Source organism: Channa argus, chromosome 5 (genome assembly GCF_033026475.1).
Source record: "Channa argus isolate prfri chromosome 5, Channa argus male v1.0, whole genome shotgun sequence".
Taxonomy (NCBI): Eukaryota; Metazoa; Chordata; class Actinopteri; order Anabantiformes; family Channidae; genus Channa; species Channa argus.
Genome location: NC_090201.1, coordinates 15,000,794 through 15,020,662, shown reverse-complemented (window position 1 = coordinate 15,020,662; position 19,869 = coordinate 15,000,794). Strand labels below are relative to the sequence as shown.

The 19,869-nt window shown below is 37.8% G+C and overlaps 2 protein-coding genes across 5 annotated transcripts; both read left to right on the top strand.

The window, feature by feature from the left end:
* The first annotated feature begins 141 nt into the window (after window positions 1-141).
* On the top strand, window positions 142-12,053 carry LOC137127460 (SUZ RNA-binding domain-containing-like). Of its 3 annotated transcripts, none has more exons than XM_067504449.1 (7): window positions 142-853; window positions 3,722-3,771; window positions 3,866-4,135; window positions 4,425-7,336; window positions 10,205-10,254; window positions 10,349-10,618; window positions 10,908-12,053. In XM_067504449.1, the coding sequence occupies exons 1-4, from the start codon at window positions 803-805 to the stop codon at window positions 4,534-4,536; spliced, it is 483 nt and encodes a 160-aa protein (XP_067360550.1). In that variant the 5' UTR covers window positions 142-802; the 3' UTR covers window positions 4,537-7,336; window positions 10,205-10,254; window positions 10,349-10,618; window positions 10,908-12,053. The 3 variants fall into 3 exon arrangements, with proteins under 3 accessions (XP_067360550.1, XP_067360551.1, XP_067360552.1); XM_067504450.1 differs by lacking the exon at window positions 142-853 and adding an exon at window positions 2,058-2,844; XM_067504451.1 differs by lacking the exons at window positions 142-853; window positions 3,722-3,771; window positions 3,866-4,135; window positions 4,425-7,336 and adding an exon at window positions 8,540-9,327.
* A 2,271-nt stretch (window positions 12,054-14,324) lies between these two features.
* On the top strand, window positions 14,325-18,925 carry necap2 (NECAP endocytosis associated 2). 2 transcript variants are annotated; one of them, XM_067504447.1, is made up of 8 exons: window positions 14,325-14,515; window positions 15,834-15,934; window positions 16,491-16,595; window positions 16,850-16,931; window positions 17,255-17,363; window positions 17,474-17,618; window positions 17,712-17,796; window positions 18,217-18,925. In XM_067504447.1, exons 1-8 carry the CDS (start codon window positions 14,421-14,423, stop codon window positions 18,227-18,229), a joined length of 735 nt encoding a protein of 244 aa, XP_067360548.1. In that variant the 5' UTR covers window positions 14,325-14,420; the 3' UTR covers window positions 18,230-18,925. The 2 variants fall into 2 exon arrangements, with proteins under 2 accessions (XP_067360548.1, XP_067360547.1); XM_067504446.1 differs by having other exon boundaries at window positions 17,921-18,925.
* Window positions 18,926-19,869: the final 944 nt, after the last annotated feature.

Below are 19,869 nucleotides of genomic sequence, written 5' to 3'. Positions count from 1 at the left end.
TAATTGAGCACACCATGAGAGCGATAAAGTAGCAACTTTTTGGCCCACTCACCGGTGGGCGTGGACTATACTGCTTCAGTTGGCGCGAGCGCGCAGGGATTGGTTCATTATGCTACAGCCAGAGGGCTGCGCAACATAGTCATAGAATCTGGGGTTACAGTACGTAACCATCGTTATATACCGGGGCTTGAATTTAACACACTAGAAATTTTAGAAACGGAGAGAAGCCTGTGTTAATATGAGGAATGATCATAGCATTAAATATCTGTTTTTATATGAGCGCCTGACTTATTAAGTCAGAAATAAAAAGCTGTGAAGACTTTCTTTAAAAAATTTTACGTTGCTGCTGTAAGCTAACATTACAACGTCGTTTCCCACAAGTGTGCACCCACTTCTTCTGAGTTAATAGTTGCCGTTCAACTTCAGAGACGTTTTTGAACCAAGTGTCAAAACCTGTGTGCAGTTAATGTTGTTTTTTTTTTGTTTGTTTTTTTTTATTTAAGTATGAGCGGTGTGTGGACGACCCCAGTGGCTGTTTGATAAAAGTGGACGTGACGGCGAATTTACAGAAACACCCAGCTGGAGGGACTGCCGTCAGGCGAGCAACGTTGCTAGCAAAGCAGGCTAACACGCGGCTGAAGAGAGGGTTTGTGAAACTGATCGTACAGCCTTCATCTGGTCGCCAAAGCCCGGGCCACCGAGCTCCCCACAGCCCGTGGTATACACTTCCCACCGCGTCGTGTTCTCTTGTGGACTATAGTTAGCCTGTGGAGCCGAGTAACAAGCCACAGTCCTGTTAAACATGGAGGATGAAGAGGTTGCAGAGAGCTGGGAAGAGGCGGCGGACAGCGGGGTAAGAAACGGCGCTACTACAAAATCTGAGCTAAACAACAATGTAACCCGACTTCGACAAGCAGTCATCTAACGTTAGGTAGCAGGGGTCTGTAGTGGTTTATCTCTGATGCTCAGATACACTAAGGTGTTTTTTTTTTTAAAGTTTGTTTTTACAGCAGCGTGTCTTCCTGGGTCAGTCTTACAGGCCTCAGTGGCCCATGCCGATGTTGAACTTAACACAGGACCTTTGTCCTTTTATTTGCCAAATACATTTGTATGTAATGTTTATAAAGTCCAAAAGGTGTACACAAAGGAAACTTGATTTTTACAAAGTAGGCTTTTCCTATTCGGCCACCATTGTTTATACCCGCCCATTGCGGAAATGAAAGGCTAAACAGAGGTGAATCATTGGGTGCACTCCATTTGACCGTGCCGGTTTGCCGTTTGTTACGTAGCGGCAAGGGCGGGGAAAGCATCTTAAATTAAGTGTAGGCTGCTTATCAGGCAATTGATATGATGCTAATCTTCATCAGCTGACCGATGCAACTTCAGAAAGTTGGTGATGGCGATCATTGTTGAGCATGTCTTTTGCTTGCATTGAAATAACATATATATGCAAATGTAACCCTAGACCTAACATAATAATAACGCACATTCAGATAATACTAATGTTCTTTCATCATCAAAAATGGTCAAGGAGTGTATAAAAAAGTCATAGGACAATAATGGAAATGATACTTGCGCAATAGTTTGCACCCCTTAAATACTTAAATTGATAAATTAATTAATTAAACTCAATATAATTAATTAACCTGTTAACATATTTTGATAAAATGACAATTTTACTTGCTGAATGTAATTTAAATTTGTGTTGATAGAATACAATGCTTTATTTTATGCTTTTTACATTTCAAAATAAAGAGGTGCAAACTTTTGCACTTAGATGTAATTGTATGTTCAGTGGCTTCAGTCTACACTTAAAGCTACAGTAAGCATCTTAGGTTAGCTAACGCGAGACACTAAAATCAATCAACTCTCCTCTTTTCTGCTTACCTCTCCCTGCTCCACTAAGCTCTTTTAGGATCTGGTGTGCTCCTCCACCTGGGTATTAGCATCACAAGAACTCACTAAGGGCAGAAAGGTCACTGACAGCGTTTACATGGACTGAAGTAACCGGGGTAGTCAGAGAAATTAGCGTTCTCAGGTAAAAGGTGTTTACATTCATTTAAATTACCTGGTTACGGGATAATCCCCGTATACATGCAGCAGAATATTAACTTGATTTCTCCTCTACCTCTCACTTGTTTTAGAAGCCTGGCACACAAATTTTAACTGTATAATGACGAAAAACGCTGCTTTATTACTTTTCTTTCTCTTTCTGCCTGTGTGTGTGCGTCGCAGCAGAGTGACAACGCAGGGGTGAGAGAAAGGAAAGACACGTAGCTGATCCACAACATTCTAAGAAACACTTTGTGCAAATTAAATTTTCAGTCGGACTTTATGCGGACTATGTTTTAATAAGGTGGCGGCATCGCCCCCTTAACTCCTTAACGAGCTATACTTTCATTCACCCTTTCACATGGCTGCGTGCAGCTAACTGTCCGCAGCCTTTGGTTACTCACATGCGCAGTCGGAGAAAGCCGATTAGATGCCGTAATAAAAGCCAGAGTAACCGGCTTTCTCCGACAGAAAACTTTCCCTAATCCCCTACCCTGATTTCCGAAAACAAGTTTTCCATACATAACACATAAGAATCCCGCTTTCCCGAGAAAACCGATTGTAACCCGGTTACTTCAGTCCACGTGAACGCAGTCAGTTGTTGAAATTCTCTTGGATGGTTAGAAGGGCGTGACTTGCTCCAGAGTTTTTGAAGTATAGCTGCCAGTGTTGCATTTACGTTTACATTTAGTCATTTGGCAGACACCTTTATCCAAAACGACTTACAAGGCAAGCAAAATCAGGGAGAAGAATTGTTTCAGTTTCATGAGATGCAAGTACAAGAAAGAACAGGTAGGATTTTTGATTTAAGTGAATATGAAGTTGCAGAAGAGTTCTGCTTTCAGCAATCTCGTGCAGAGTTTGGTAGCTCGTTCCACCATCGTGGGATCACTGATGTGGTGCTGGGACTACCAGACAGATCTGGGAATCTGACTTCAACAGCACCTCTGCACTGTTATTTGGGAATATTCTAAGAATGCATTACGATTATAAATACTCATACAGTTACATATTATAGCTTTATTAACTTGAACTGAGTGCACAAAAATAGTTTTTCTTTTTTTGCACATTTATTAAATATTAAACAAAATGAATTACTGTAATTCCTGTATTCTATCCTGTCAACATAAGAAAAATTAAATACATAGAGAGAAAGTATTCTATAAAAAAAGAGTGCTGTGAAAGCCATGCAGTAATGGTTCAAAAGCACATAATCATATAGTATACAAAATGTTTCATTGTGCACTCATAAATTTTGTTAATTTTTGAATTATTTTGAGTTTTGTTTTAGTTTATTATAGAATAATACTATACTATATATACTATACTACTAATACTATACTTTTTATCCAATATGCACCATTATATTAAAAATAAAGGTAAATTTATCTTGTGAGGACCTTTCTGTGTTGTTATAGAGTGCAATGTTTTATATCTTCATTGTCAATTGGAGGTCCCCTACTAGTGACCAGAAATTTAGTAGGACCTATACCTTAGTGACAAACTACGGGTAACTGTATCATAATATTTATTTTAAAAAATATTGATTCCTTAACTTTCAGTAATGTAGAATTTGGAATCTTGTGAACACATTTGCTATATGTGGTCAGTGGGACATGATTAACATTTTGGATAATGATACAAATATAATACATGTCTCTTTCCTCAGGAAATAGAGAGAAGACTTGAGGCTAAGCTGAAAATAAATCAGGAGGCAAAGTAAGTAAACTGAAAATGTATTAAACATATGAGATGATAATATAAACGCAAAGGTTTTTCCAATATTTATATTCCTCTAATACTTCTACTGCAGGAAGTCCAACTTGCGTTTGGGTGGTTCAACTCTGCAAACTGCTATTGTAATCCCAGATGAGTCTCTGCCTGCAGCACCCCCACCCCAAATTCGAATTTTAAAGCGCCCCACAAATAATGGTACCACGGGGAACCCTGCATCATTGTCTCGTCCCTCTCAGCAGATGAAGTCTTTGGCCCAGAGGGAAGCAGAGTATGCAGAAGCCAGGAGAAGGATTTTAGGCAGTGCCTCTTCAGATGAAATGTCTCAGGACAATCAATGCCAGGACAGGTAAAAACAACAAATCCATAACCATTTCTTAAAGGATACCTTTTGTCATTTTCTAAACAGATAAAATGTTCAACAATTCAGATACGAACAATAAAACCAAAATAATTTTTCTTTACCGTCTGTCTACAACCTGGATTAGCTCATTCTTCTGAGCCACAGACATCTGTTGTTGTATTATTACTATAGGTAATGACCAGAGTGAACCTTTAGGTTGAGGGGGAAAAACAGACATAGATAAATATTAATGGGACGCCGATGATTTATTCTTCATTTCTTCTCATGTCATTAGGCCAGCACGTATGACTGTACAGCATCCAGCAGAACCAGTTTATCCAAACAATCACGTGATCCGCCAACCCACTGGTCCAGATGGCACTTCAGGCTTTCGACTCTGCAGATAAACAGGAGCTATCTGCTGCTAAGAAGAAACTGTCCCCCTGAGAGGCCATGAAGGGTGACAGTTAATCGAGTTGTGAGTGGTATGAAGAGTAGAGTGGTGGGATGACATTAGAAATGTGCAGACTTAGCATGTGGATTGAGATGCACTTCTCCACTCTCTCTGTTTACTGTGCTTACTGGCATGGCCTTTGCCTTTAGCCTTGTCTTTTCCCTCTGTGGGACTTTGCAAGGGGTTGGCAGAGATCAGCCAGAGATCTGAAACCCCTTCTGTTCCACACTGTGAACAGGCTTTATCCTCACATCGCTACACACTGTGATACTTTGATGCAACATGAGGTGCACTTTGATTTTTAGGAGTGATTGAGTGATTGGCTGGCCGAGCACCAGGGCATCAGGTATCTGTCTCTTTATGGAGAATAAGGAGAGCTCATGGATCTATGAGAAGGAAGGAGAACACAAATGAGCTGGCCTTTCCATTGATGGCGCGTGGATTAAGGCTGGGTCTCCATTGGGAAGCTGCTGTCAGTTTGCTGGGTTCAGTTGAAATTAAGTGTTTAACGGTGCCAATGTGACACAAAGTCATACGGATTCAAACCTTTGAGTAAAAGTGACCTCTGCTCAGAAGGGTTTTTTAATACTGTAGTTGAAAATCAATGGCAGTGGCCCAGACCAGCGCTTTCCTGAGTCTTTAGACCTGTTTGGCTCTGTTGGCTATAAAAAGAAGTGCGTGGTGGGCACAAAGTCTGGATCGTTGATTGGAGAGACAGATTGCCACTAAATCTAAGTTTACTGAAGCAATAATATTGAAATTACTCCCTGGGTTTTTTTATATTGCATAATTATTTGAGCTGTGTTTTTGTTTTAAACAGTTCTTCCTTTTTTTTCATAGTGTGTTTGGGTCCATAGTGTATGACAGATTAGATGATGTAGCCTGCATTGGAAACTTAATTGGTGGTGTCATAACATTTTATCAAACCAGAAATAGTCAGACCTATGTATGAATTGAAAATCTGAATTAAACATACATCACTATTTTTACGTTGGTTTATTGCTTCTAATTACCATACCTAGGTTAGATTTATTTTCTTACAGACGACTTCACTCCTGTTGTTTTGCAAATGAGACTTTTACATATTTTTGCATTAGATCTTAGTTTTTTCTTTTAAAGTAATGGTTTGATACTGTTCAGACATGAAAATGTCCAGTTATTAAGTCAAATATGCTGTCATGGCCAAAAACAGTATTAATGAAAACTTTAAGAACAATATAATACATGGTAAAAATATAGTCTTTTCATCATTGTTAAAATGAAGCCAAAATGCACCATCTGGTTTAGGTGAACACTTGTCTTAAAATAATTTTTGTGAACCATGAAATCAATAATCAGAAGTTACCTGTATAGAACATTAGTGGGGATCACAGTTAGACAGTTTAATTCCTTGAAAAACAATTTTACTTTTTCATTTAACTTGTTTATGTATGTGTGAGGTATTTATTTGAATAAGTCCTATAAAATTGATAATTTATTTACAGGTGCTCTAAACTACAGGGTGCGATAATGCTTTTCTTAGAAAAGTGTACCTTTTGCTGTCACTATACTTTTAAATGTCAGTAAAGAAAAGCTGATTGGCAATAATTATTTAAAAGTGTATTTAGTTAAAACTAAGATGGCCAGTAAATGAAACAATTTGTTAATACACAGCAACAAACTAGTATGGCATAGAGGAAACCTACCAATATGGTTAAAATTGCTGCATTTGAGTCACCCATTTAACCTCAGTAGCTGCAAAAACAGGACATTTTAGGACAGGGATGCATTGTTCGCTAAAGTAGAATTGTTTTGTTGCTGTTTGAGATATATACTCGTTTGTTGCAGGTTTAATATCTCAGCATTTTAGTTTCATAAGATAATACACACTGTTTGGAATAATATGGGTCACTGATAGTTATTGATGCCCTTTATACCAATGAGTTTCCTAAGGATTGGGTTCAATTATTTCTGAAATAAAGTGATTTGTAACAATTTTATTTTAAATAGTAAAAGCAAATAGCCATCCTGTTTTGGTGTGCTTTACCTGTAATGCTTTGTTTCAGTCAGTCACAGCCCCAGACACTTGTCCATTTGGAGGCTGGTTTGACTTGGAAAAACACAAATGATAACTGAATACCCTTTAATAAACACACAAGACCATTTAAAAGAGAAATTGGTGTGCATCTGTTTTATATTGCAGGAAACCAGATTCACAGATTCTGATTAAAATCTCAAGCAAAAAGTAAATAATTGGTCCATATTACAGATGATTTATAAATAATGCATTCTTTTTCTATTCAACTACATTTGTTACTTAATATATGTTCACCCATTGCAACATTAACAGTGTGATAATGTCTTCAAATCATACAGTGCAAAGCATTCTTTGACAACCTGATAATGCTCAGATGTCTTTGGGACTCTGTTTTCAAACTATTTCTAAACCAAACAGGTCAAAAATGAAGAGCAGCAAATATTGCCAGTAAACATTAACACTTTGTCTTTCAGTTTATTGTCCGTAACCAGCTCCAGCAAAAATGTACCAGCTTAACACAAACCTCTGAGGGGCCCCTATTGCTGTCCACTGGAAATGGCAATTAAATCAGCCAAAGCCTTACAACTCTGTTGACTGCTCCCATACTTCTGCTTTACAGAAGAGCACAACATTTGCATTTTTATTAGTTAGAAATGGCATCAATTGTCATTTCAATTATGTTAGAAAGCAAATAGAAGAGGTTGCAGAGAGCTGGGAAGAGGCGGCGGACAGCGGGGTAAGAAACGGCGCTACTACAAAATCTGAGCTAAACAACAATGTAACCCGACTTCGACAAGCAGTCATCTAACGTTAGGTAGCAGGGGTCTGTAGTGGTTTATCTCTGATGCTCAGATACACTAAGGTGTTTTTTTTTTTAAAGTTTGTTTTTACAGCAGCGTGTCTTCCTGGGTCAGTCTTACAGGCCTCAGTGGCCCATGCCGATGTTGAACTTAACACAGGACCTTTGTCCTTTTATTTGCCAAATACATTTGTATGTAATGTTTATAAAGTCCAAAAGGTGTACACAAAGGAAACTTGATTTTTACAAAGTAGGCTTTTCCTATTCGGCCACCATTGTTTATACCCGCCCATTGCGGAAATGAAAGGCTAAACAGAGGTGAATCATTGGGTGCACTCCATTTGACCGTGCCGGTTTGCCGTTTGTTACGTAGCGGCAAGGGCGGGGAAAGCATCTTAAATTAAGTGTAGGCTGCTTATCAGGCAATTGATATGATGCTAATCTTCATCAGCTGACCGATGCAACTTCAGAAAGTTGGTGATGGCGATCATTGTTGAGCATGTCTTTTGCTTGCATTGAAATAACATATATATGCAAATGTAACCCTAGACCTAACATAATAATAACGCACATTCAGATAATACTAATGTTCTTTCATCATCAAAAATGGTCAAGGAGTGTATAAAAAAGTCATAGGACAATAATGGAAATGATACTTGCGCAATAGTTTGCACCCCTTAAATACTTAAATTGATAAATTAATTAATTAAACTCAATATAATTAATTAACCTGTTAACATATTTTGATAAAATGACAATTTTACTTGCTGAATGTAATTTAAATTTGTGTTGATAGAATACAATGCTTTATTTTATGCTTTTTACATTTCAAAATAAAGAGGTGCAAACTTTTGCACTTAGATGTAATTGTATGTTCAGTGGCTTCAGTCTACACTTAAAGCTACAGTAAGCATCTTAGGTTAGCTAACGCGAGACACTAAAATCAATCAACTCTCCTCTTTTCTGCTTACCTCTCCCTGCTCCACTAAGCTCTTTTAGGATCTGGTGTGCTCCTCCACCTGGGTATTAGCATCACAAGAACTCACTAAGGGCAGAAAGGTCACTGACAGCGTTTACATGGACTGAAGTAACCGGGGTAGTCAGAGAAATTAGCGTTCTCAGGTAAAAGGTGTTTACATTCATTTAAATTACCTGGTTACGGGATAATCCCCGTATACATGCAGCAGAATATTAACTTGATTTCTCCTCTACCTCTCACTTGTTTTAGAAGCCTGGCACACAAATTTTAACTGTATAATGACGAAAAACGCTGCTTTATTACTTTTCTTTCTCTTTCTGCCTGTGTGTGTGCGTCGCAGCAGAGTGACAACGCAGGGGTGAGAGAAAGGAAAGACACGTAGCTGATCCACAACATTCTAAGAAACACTTTGTGCAAATTAAATTTTCAGTCGGACTTTATGCGGACTATGTTTTAATAAGGTGGCGGCATCGCCCCCTTAACTCCTTAACGAGCTATACTTTCATTCACCCTTTCACATGGCTGCGTGCAGCTAACTGTCCGCAGCCTTTGGTTACTCACATGCGCAGTCGGAGAAAGCCGATTAGATGCCGTAATAAAAGCCAGAGTAACCGGCTTTCTCCGACAGAAAACTTTCCCTAATCCCCTACCCTGATTTCCGAAAACAAGTTTTCCATACATAACACATAAGAATCCCGCTTTCCCGAGAAAACCGATTGTAACCCGGTTACTTCAGTCCACGTGAACGCAGTCAGTTGTTGAAATTCTCTTGGATGGTTAGAAGGGCGTGACTTGCTCCAGAGTTTTTGAAGTATAGCTGCCAGTGTTGCATTTACGTTTACATTTAGTCATTTGGCAGACACCTTTATCCAAAACGACTTACAAGGCAAGCAAAATCAGGGAGAAGAATTGTTTCAGTTTCATGAGATGCAAGTACAAGAAAGAACAGGTAGGATTTTTGATTTAAGTGAATATGAAGTTGCAGAAGAGTTCTGCTTTCAGCAATCTCGTGCAGAGTTTGGTAGCTCGTTCCACCATCGTGGGATCACTGATGTGGTGCTGGGACTACCAGACAGATCTGGGAATCTGACTTCAACAGCACCTCTGCACTGTTATTTGGGAATATTCTAAGAATGCATTACGATTATAAATACTCATACAGTTACATATTATAGCTTTATTAACTTGAACTGAGTGCACAAAAATAGTTTTTCTTTTTTTGCACATTTATTAAATATTAAACAAAATGAATTACTGTAATTCCTGTATTCTATCCTGTCAACATAAGAAAAATTAAATACATAGAGAGAAAGTATTCTATAAAAAAAGAGTGCTGTGAAAGCCATGCAGTAATGGTTCAAAAGCACATAATCATATAGTATACAAAATGTTTCATTGTGCACTCATAAATTTTGTTAATTTTTGAATTATTTTGAGTTTTGTTTTAGTTTATTATAGAATAATACTATACTATATATACTATACTACTAATACTATACTTTTTATCCAATATGCACCATTATATTAAAAATAAAGGTAAATTTATCTTGTGAGGACCTTTCTGTGTTGTTATAGAGTGCAATGTTTTATATCTTCATTGTCAATTGGAGGTCCCCTACTAGTGACCAGAAATTTAGTAGGACCTATACCTTAGTGACAAACTACGGGTAACTGTATCATAATATTTATTTTAAAAAATATTGATTCCTTAACTTTCAGTAATGTAGAATTTGGAATCTTGTGAACACATTTGCTATATGTGGTCAGTGGGACATGATTAACATTTTGGATAATGATACAAATATAATACATGTCTCTTTCCTCAGGAAATAGAGAGAAGACTTGAGGCTAAGCTGAAAATAAATCAGGAGGCAAAGTAAGTAAACTGAAAATGTATTAAACATATGAGATGATAATATAAACGCAAAGGTTTTTCCAATATTTATATTCCTCTAATACTTCTACTGCAGGAAGTCCAACTTGCGTTTGGGTGGTTCAACTCTGCAAACTGCTATTGTAATCCCAGATGAGTCTCTGCCTGCAGCACCCCCACCCCAAATTCGAATTTTAAAGCGCCCCACAAATAATGGTACCACGGGGAACCCTGCATCATTGTCTCGTCCCTCTCAGCAGATGAAGTCTTTGGCCCAGAGGGAAGCAGAGTATGCAGAAGCCAGGAGAAGGATTTTAGGCAGTGCCTCTTCAGATGAAATGTCTCAGGACAATCAATGCCAGGACAGGTAAAAACAACAAATCCATAACCATTTCTTAAAGGATACCTTTTGTCATTTTCTAAACAGATAAAATGTTCAACAATTCAGATACGAACAATAAAACCAAAATAATTTTTCTTTACCGTCTGTCTACAACCTGGATTAGCTCATTCTTCTGAGCCACAGACATCTGTTGTTGTATTATTACTATAGGTAATGACCAGAGTGAACCTTTAGGTTGAGGGGGAAAAACAGACATAGATAAATATTAATGGGACGCCGATGATTTATTCTTCATTTCTTCTCATGTCATTAGGCCAGCACGTATGACTGTACAGCATCCAGCAGAACCAGTTTATCCAAACAATCACGTGATCCGCCAACCCACTGGTCCAGATGGCACTTCAGGCTTTCGACTCTGCAGATAAACAGGAGCTATCTGCTGCTAAGAAGAAACTGTCCCCCTGAGAGGCCATGAAGGGTGACAGTTAATCGAGTTGTGAGTGGTATGAAGAGTAGAGTGGTGGGATGACATTAGAAATGTGCAGACTTAGCATGTGGATTGAGATGCACTTCTCCACTCTCTCTGTTTACTGTGCTTACTGGCATGGCCTTTGCCTTTAGCCTTGTCTTTTCCCTCTGTGGGACTTTGCAAGGGGTTGGCAGAGATCAGCCAGAGATCTGAAACCCCTTCTGTTCCACACTGTGAACAGGCTTTATCCTCACATCGCTACACACTGTGATACTTTGATGCAACATGAGGTGCACTTTGATTTTTAGGAGTGATTGAGTGATTGGCTGGCCGAGCACCAGGGCATCAGGTATCTGTCTCTTTATGGAGAATAAGGAGAGCTCATGGATCTATGAGAAGGAAGGAGAACACAAATGAGCTGGCCTTTCCATTGATGGCGCGTGGATTAAGGCTGGGTCTCCATTGGGAAGCTGCTGTCAGTTTGCTGGGTTCAGTTGAAATTAAGTGTTTAACGGTGCCAATGTGACACAAAGTCATACGGATTCAAACCTTTGAGTAAAAGTGACCTCTGCTCAGAAGGGTTTTTTAATACTGTAGTTGAAAATCAATGGCAGTGGCCCAGACCAGCGCTTTCCTGAGTCTTTAGACCTGTTTGGCTCTGTTGGCTATAAAAAGAAGTGCGTGGTGGGCACAAAGTCTGGATCGTTGATTGGAGAGACAGATTGCCACTAAATCTAAGTTTACTGAAGCAATAATATTGAAATTACTCCCTGGGTTTTTTTATATTGCATAATTATTTGAGCTGTGTTTTTGTTTTAAACAGTTCTTCCTTTTTTTTCATAGTGTGTTTGGGTCCATAGTGTATGACAGATTAGATGATGTAGCCTGCATTGGAAACTTAATTGGTGGTGTCATAACATTTTATCAAACCAGAAATAGTCAGACCTATGTATGAATTGAAAATCTGAATTAAACATACATCACTATTTTTACGTTGGTTTATTGCTTCTAATTACCATACCTAGGTTAGATTTATTTTCTTACAGACGACTTCACTCCTGTTGTTTTGCAAATGAGACTTTTACATATTTTTGCATTAGATCTTAGTTTTTTCTTTTAAAGTAATGGTTTGATACTGTTCAGACATGAAAATGTCCAGTTATTAAGTCAAATATGCTGTCATGGCCAAAAACAGTATTAATGAAAACTTTAAGAACAATATAATACATGGTAAAAATATAGTCTTTTCATCATTGTTAAAATGAAGCCAAAATGCACCATCTGGTTTAGGTGAACACTTGTCTTAAAATAATTTTTGTGAACCATGAAATCAATAATCAGAAGTTACCTGTATAGAACATTAGTGGGGATCACAGTTAGACAGTTTAATTCCTTGAAAAACAATTTTACTTTTTCATTTAACTTGTTTATGTATGTGTGAGGTATTTATTTGAATAAGTCCTATAAAATTGATAATTTATTTACAGGTGCTCTAAACTACAGGGTGCGATAATGCTTTTCTTAGAAAAGTGTACCTTTTGCTGTCACTATACTTTTAAATGTCAGTAAAGAAAAGCTGATTGGCAATAATTATTTAAAAGTGTATTTAGTTAAAACTAAGATGGCCAGTAAATGAAACAATTTGTTAATACACAGCAACAAACTAGTATGGCATAGAGGAAACCTACCAATATGGTTAAAATTGCTGCATTTGAGTCACCCATTTAACCTCAGTAGCTGCAAAAACAGGACATTTTAGGACAGGGATGCATTGTTCGCTAAAGTAGAATTGTTTTGTTGCTGTTTGAGATATATACTCGTTTGTTGCAGGTTTAATATCTCAGCATTTTAGTTTCATAAGATAATACACACTGTTTGGAATAATATGGGTCACTGATAGTTATTGATGCCCTTTATACCAATGAGTTTCCTAAGGATTGGGTTCAATTATTTCTGAAATAAAGTGATTTGTAACAATTTTATTTTAAATAGTAAAAGCAAATAGCCATCCTGTTTTGGTGTGCTTTACCTGTAATGCTTTGTTTCAGTCAGTCACAGCCCCAGACACTTGTCCATTTGGAGGCTGGTTTGACTTGGAAAAACACAAATGATAACTGAATACCCTTTAATAAACACACAAGACCATTTAAAAGAGAAATTGGTGTGCATCTGTTTTATATTGCAGGAAACCAGATTCACAGATTCTGATTAAAATCTCAAGCAAAAAGTAAATAATTGGTCCATATTACAGATGATTTATAAATAATGCATTCTTTTTCTATTCAACTACATTTGTTACTTAATATATGTTCACCCATTGCAACATTAACAGTGTGATAATGTCTTCAAATCATACAGTGCAAAGCATTCTTTGACAACCTGATAATGCTCAGATGTCTTTGGGACTCTGTTTTCAAACTATTTCTAAACCAAACAGGTCAAAAATGAAGAGCAGCAAATATTGCCAGTAAACATTAACACTTTGTCTTTCAGTTTATTGTCCGTAACCAGCTCCAGCAAAAATGTACCAGCTTAACACAAACCTCTGAGGGGCCCCTATTGCTGTCCACTGGAAATGGCAATTAAATCAGCCAAAGCCTTACAACTCTGTTGACTGCTCCCATACTTCTGCTTTACAGAAGAGCACAACATTTGCATTTTTATTAGTTAGAAATGGCATCAATTGTCATTTCAATTATGTTAGAAAGCAAATAGGCCCACTGCTTAAAGGTTCAGCTGATTAGTTCATTGCTGAGAGAGAACAACAATTTTGATATGATTCCCTGGTAAAGCCATTTAAAAAGCCACAAATTAATTTGTAGCAGCTTTGCAACAGTTGCTAGTTTTCGTTTTTTCATTTTAATGATCGTGACAACGTCATTGGGTTTAAGATTTTCAGACAAAGCAGAACGATATAACATGGTATTTTGGAATTCAGGTAACTGCTGTTTCTAAGGTTCTTACTGACAAAAAAACTTATATAGTTATTTGACAAAACAATATACCAAAAAAAGCTTAATATGCAAAACAGGATTCTTTTGTGAACCGTTTTTAAATTGTTTTATGTTATAAAACACAACTAATACCGATCCCCAAAAAATCCAGTAGTGTAATACAACGTGTATCACTTCGTTTGGGAGCCTAGTCAAATGACGTAATACCACATGATGGACAGTAATTGCCCGCTTCAACCGGTAAACCCGCCTCGTATCCGGCTGTTTGACTACCCCTGACCGCGCGAGGCGCTAGAAAATTCGAGGACTACGGCTAAGCGGCACTTCTCGTTGGGTTCAACCACTACTGTCGCGGTGTCCATTGAAATTCGGAAGTTGTTTTTAGTTAGTGAACCTTGACAAAATGGCAGAGGACAACACTTATGAGTCAATGCTGTGTGTGAAGCCCGAGGTCCACGTTTACCGGATCCCGCCGCGGGCGTCCAACCGTGGATATCGGTGAGATGACGTAGGAGAGAAGTAACGTTTGTAACCGCCGAGAAGTGTGGGTCGGCAAGATAACGTAGCGAGACTGAATCCATTATCGGACAGCCAGTTTCTGGGATGGGTGTTAGTGACACCTCTCCCTCCCTCCCTCTCTCTCTCTCTCTCTGTAAAGTTTTTTCGACAGCGCAGAGTCCGAAACAACAATGAGTTTGACTCTATATAACGGGGACGTGACTGACACGCAGGCTAAATTAAGCGTTGGTCGTGTAAATTCGCTGTAACGTTATCTGCTCACGGAAATCGAAAGCCACCATCCCGAGTTTGTCAACAAATGATTCCTCAGCCGCAACATGCGCCTATTTTACGCAACATTTTAAGTTTCGCTGTAAAATCAGAAATAGTGACGTAGCTGTTTCTTTAGTTGTTATCTCCGGTAAAATTTAAACATTCGGGCTCATATCTGTCCGATAATGGATGCACGCGGGCGTAGTTGCTTATAGTGAAGTCCAGGAAGACTCAGAAAGTTGGAAAGAGATCGTTTCATTCAAGAATAAATAAATAGGAATTGTTTGGTGAGTTGTGTTCTTAAGTTGCCGATATAAATTATTGGAAGAAAACCTAGAAGAAAACCTCGCTGATGAACTTGGAGTTAAATAGCTTTCACTGTATTGTATCAATTTTGTGGTGACTGATGTGTTTGAGTCACATCTATGCTTTAAGCAACTTAAAGTTGAACTTCTCCAAAATTAGCTTAATATTTGGAAACGTTACGCAAGACCTGCTTTTACTAGCTTTTTCTATTGCTTTCATCCACACATTTATTAGTTTTCTCAGTTTTCATGACAGCCTGATGGCAGTTGAAAACTCCTTTTCACATTTTTCAGTTGTTAGAACTTATAGAATTTTTCAAGTCTATGGCTTTATTTTGTCTCATTTTCTCTATTTTGTTTTTGATTTTAATATTGAAAGTGAGGGTCAGTAAAGCTTTGTTTAAACTCAGGACCTAAAGACATCTATAAAGCAAGCACAGGCATCATATTGCAGTCAAATGTGGTTAAAAGAGCCAGAAGGTGTCAAAACGGTGCAGTTTTGAGGGTCTGTAGCTACTTTCCAAGGTTGTTTAAAGTCCCTTATATGATTTATTTTCATCAGTTTTCAGCAGAACAAAAGAGCTCACCGTTTCCATTTTAGTCACCTTAAAAACTTCAGATTTCACTTCCTCTTGCTGTGAAAATATACAAATGGCTGCACAAACAGAGTGAGCAAGTCAGCTGTTTCTTCCTATGCAGATTACACAAACCACTAAGATGTATGTTTCCTGTTTTTGTAGTGCTGCTGACTGGAAGCTGGATGAGCCAGCATGGACTGGCAGGCTGAAAATCACAGCTAAAGGCAAGATGGCCTACATCAAGTTGGAGGACAGAAACACTGGTAAATTATATGTTCCTGTATCCAAATGCAATGTTGTGTTTACACATTTGTATCAATGTGCATATACTTTATTGCAGTAATTATTTGTCTTATTATTATTCGTCAACTATACACGTTAAGCGGTCTTAAGAGTTCAGTGCTAACAGAAATATTTTATCCAGGTTGTGACTATCTGTGATTTCACTTTCACAATAAATTTAACAGTGTTGTCCCAGAAAGACATCGCCATGTGATCAAACACCCTAAAACTTGTGTGAGGAAACATAATATGAAACAGTTTTACATGACCATTTTTTCCCCACCACATTTGCAAATCAGGTTCACGCAGTTAGGTACACCTGTGGTGCCTTTTGGATTATAGTTGTACAGCTTTTTTCTTTCCAGGACACTAGATGCTACAACTCTATATCTGCCCTTTTACACTTTATCATACATGTCTTGTATGAAATTGTGACTCTGTGATGACCACTTTTTCAAAGTACCCTTTTTATTTGATTTTTTTACAATGCAGAAAATAACCCTAAGCAATAATTTGGTGTAAATTTGTTCTTTGCAGGAGAGCTGTTTGCACAAGCTCCAGTCGAACAGTATCCTGGTTGTGTTGTTGAGTCAGTCACAGACTCCAGCAGATATTTTGTAATCAGGATAGAAGATGGAAATGGTATGACACTTATTTAAAATATATCAAATGAACACAGTCTCTACAGCTGCCTACTGTCACTCTAAATTCTTTATTCTTCATCTCTATACAACTCCACTTTTGTCACCTTTACAATAACGGTGCAATAGTATGAGCTGGATTGAAGTCAAAATAGTATTAACAGTTTTTTGGTTTCTCAATGCTGTTGCTGCAGAAGAAGCCAAAAAGTAAAGTTAATGTGTTTTGGTTTGTATTGTTTTTTTTTTTAAATAAAGGACGTCATGCTTTTATTGGTCTGGGTTTTGCTGATCGTGGAGACTCATTTGACTTCAACGTTGCTTTACAAGACCATTTTAAGTAAGTCGGCCTTGATTACACTTGCTTTTGATTATTTGATCTATATTTATATATACCAAATGTAAATATTTATTTACATGTGTAAATGTGTGTGTGTAAACTATATCATTCGTGCTTGCCCATTTGCTATGTGAGCGGACAATACAGGTTTATTCTAAAGAGATATTGAATAAAAGTGCAAATCGGCAACCGTTAACAAGTTGACAATTTTTTCTTGTTTAAGTTCCACACCGCTGATCTGATTTCTGCGTAATTTCTCAATTGGTTCTAGTATTTAACTTGATCCTGAATAATTTAAGGATTGAATATGTAAATTTTTAAAGATGGGTGAAGCAAGAAGGTGAGCTGGCAAAACTGGAAGCTTGTCAGAGCACAGCACCTAAACTGGACCTGAGCTTTAAAGAGGGACAGACGATCAAGATCAGCATTGGGGTGAGTATGTGTCCTTGACAATAGATGTGAAGAGATAACGGTGACATTAAAACAAGAGAATTGTTGAATCACATGAACATTTGGAAACATTCATAAGTCTGTCTTCACAGAACATCAAGAAGAAGGATGCAGGTGGTGCCAAATCACGACCGATGGGGGGTGGTCTGCTCCCACCGCCGCCCGGAGCAAAGGCTGGAGGCATTGCACCACCTCCTGGAGGACAACAGCCAGTCTCAGCTGTTCAGGCCAACACAGGTGATCACTCTACTTTTGTATCAAATCACATTTTGAGCATCGTCATCTAATGCAAACACCATTCCTTCTTTTCATTATTTTCTCCAAATCCAGCCTCTCTTTTAGACTTAGGCTCTCCCGTCTCTGCAGCCCCTCCCAGCTCTGACATGTGGGGGGATTTCACATCTGCAGGATCCAAGTAAGTTTTTCAGTCCTCTGCATCTTTCTCTGTGCAGTAATAAACCTTGTCTTCCATCTTTTGTGACATTTTTGTTCATTTCACTGCATCATTGCTGTCATGCTCCACCCTGTGTCCTCCACAGCTCCTGTAAAGACACTGTCAAATCAGGATGGGTCCAGTTTAGTTGAGTTGTGAAAAACCATGCACACACTCGGGTTCCAAACATTCCACAGATGGGACAGTTGTGGCAAAATAAAACAAAACTAAAAGTGGGGAACTGTTAACATAGCTTAACTGGCTCCTTCACTGCACTTGCTCTGTAGAGAGTCTGATCACAGAAAGTATAGCCCGCTGACCAACACACTCTGGAGGAACAAACAAAGACATACGTATTTTTTTACAGTCTTTTTGTTCTTTTCACCCTCTGCTATGCATTAGGATTCATCTTTGATTTCAGCTGTCAGGTAACCACTAAAGATCATTATTCAAGTCTCTGCTTTTTGATATTGATGGTTCAAAGGGAAATATTTTGTTCACTAACCAGGTGAATATTTTTTGCCTTAAATCAAGTGTTCCTTTAATTTTAGTTTCCAGTCCTCTGACTGCTAATCTGTGCAAAACAAGATGTGATTGTGTCCCTCTGTTTCTTTACCATATCATGCATGCATTTTCCAGCTCCTGTCATAGTGAAATTTAATTACAGCAGCCCCACTTGTTATGTGTTTCTTTACTATGTGGGAATGTAAAATGATTTACCTATTTGAGGTATCAATGTTTTGTTAAGCTGTATACCAGCATGTGGTTTTTGTTCTTAGTTCTTTTTTTTTTTAAATACTAGTTTTACATTAAAGCTCTTAAGCCCTCATCCGAAATACAAAGATTTATAAAAATTGTAATGTTAGGGGGGAAATATGTCATGATTGCCATTTTGTCTGTCATTTAAAGTTTGAATGTGTTTTGCCTGTTCATGTGTCTTTGTGTACTCCATGTTGCTTTTTAAAATGTGCCTTTTACCAAATAGAAGTTTCCTTCATTATGTTGAGATTGGCATTTGAGTATTTGATTAAGTGCCTTTCTGGAAATAATCTAAAGTGTATAAAATGTAAACCTATGTTGTCGTGTAAATAAACAATTTATTTCGACTTTGGTTTGACTTCTTCTAAACTTGTCTTTTTGTTATGTGGCATTTTTTCTCATTACAGGTGCATTACTTACTCAGACACCAAAGTATTGGAGTAATTTAAGCTTTCTGTTGTGGAAAGTTGGTTATACAGTGCTTCCAGAAACTATTCACAGCACTTAACTTTTTCCACACATGAATTAAATTCATGTATTTCCTCAATTCTACAAACAATTCCCCATAATGACATGATGAAAGAAGTTTGAAATCTTTGCAAATTTATAATAAAAAAAAAAACGGAAGGGGAATTAACATACGTAATAACTGCCTTTGTCTAATACTCAAGTGTTTTTGAGTATGATGCTACAAGCTTGGTCCTGGTGGCTCCAAACGTCTTCCATTTACGGCTGATGGAGGCAACTGTGCTCATTGGGACCTTTAATCCTGTAGAAATGTGTGTCTCAATACAATCCTGTCTCTGAGGTCTACAAGAAAATTCCTTGGACTTCATGGCTTAGTTTGTACTCTGACATGCACTAACTGTGGGACCTTGTAGGCAGGTGTATGCTTTTCCAAATCATGTCCAATCAGCTGAAATTCCATTAGGTGGGCTCCAGTCAAGTTGTTGAAACATCTCAAGGATGATCAGTGGAAACAGAGTCCACCAGAGCTAAATGTTGAGCGTCATGAAAGAGGCCATAAATACTTATATACATGTGATTTTCTTTTTTTTTTTCTTTTTAATAAAGTTGCAAAGATTTCAAACAAACTTGTTTTTCGTTGTCATTATGGGGTATTGTTTGTAGAATTTTGAGGAAAATTATGAATTAATCAATTTTGGAATTAGGCTGTAACATAAAATGTGTAAGAAGTTAGTATAGTTTTTGAAGAGCGCAGAATTAATTAATAACTAAATAAATTTATGAAATTGTTTTAAAAATGCGCAGACAGAGCATCATGTAAACACACCG

Coding starts and splice junctions, on each gene's coding strand:
- LOC137127460 (XM_067504449.1), top strand. CDS start 803: ATGGAGGATGAAGAGGTTGCAGAGAGCTGGGAAGAGGCGGCGGACAGC. Junction 854..3,721: donor AAGAGGCGGCGGACAGCGGG/GTAAGAAACGGC, acceptor CTCTTTCCTCAG/GAAATAGAGAGAAGACTTGA. Junction 3,772..3,865: donor AAAATAAATCAGGAGGCAAA/GTAAGTAAACTG, acceptor CTTCTACTGCAG/GAAGTCCAACTTGCGTTTGG.
- necap2 (XM_067504446.1), top strand. CDS start 14,421: ATGGCAGAGGACAACACTTATGAGTCAATGCTGTGTGTGAAGCCCGAG. Junction 14,516..15,833: donor GCGTCCAACCGTGGATATCG/GTGAGATGACGT, acceptor CTGTTTTTGTAG/TGCTGCTGACTGGAAGCTGG. Junction 16,596..16,849: donor CAGGATAGAAGATGGAAATG/GTATGACACTTA, acceptor TTTTAAATAAAG/GACGTCATGCTTTTATTGGT.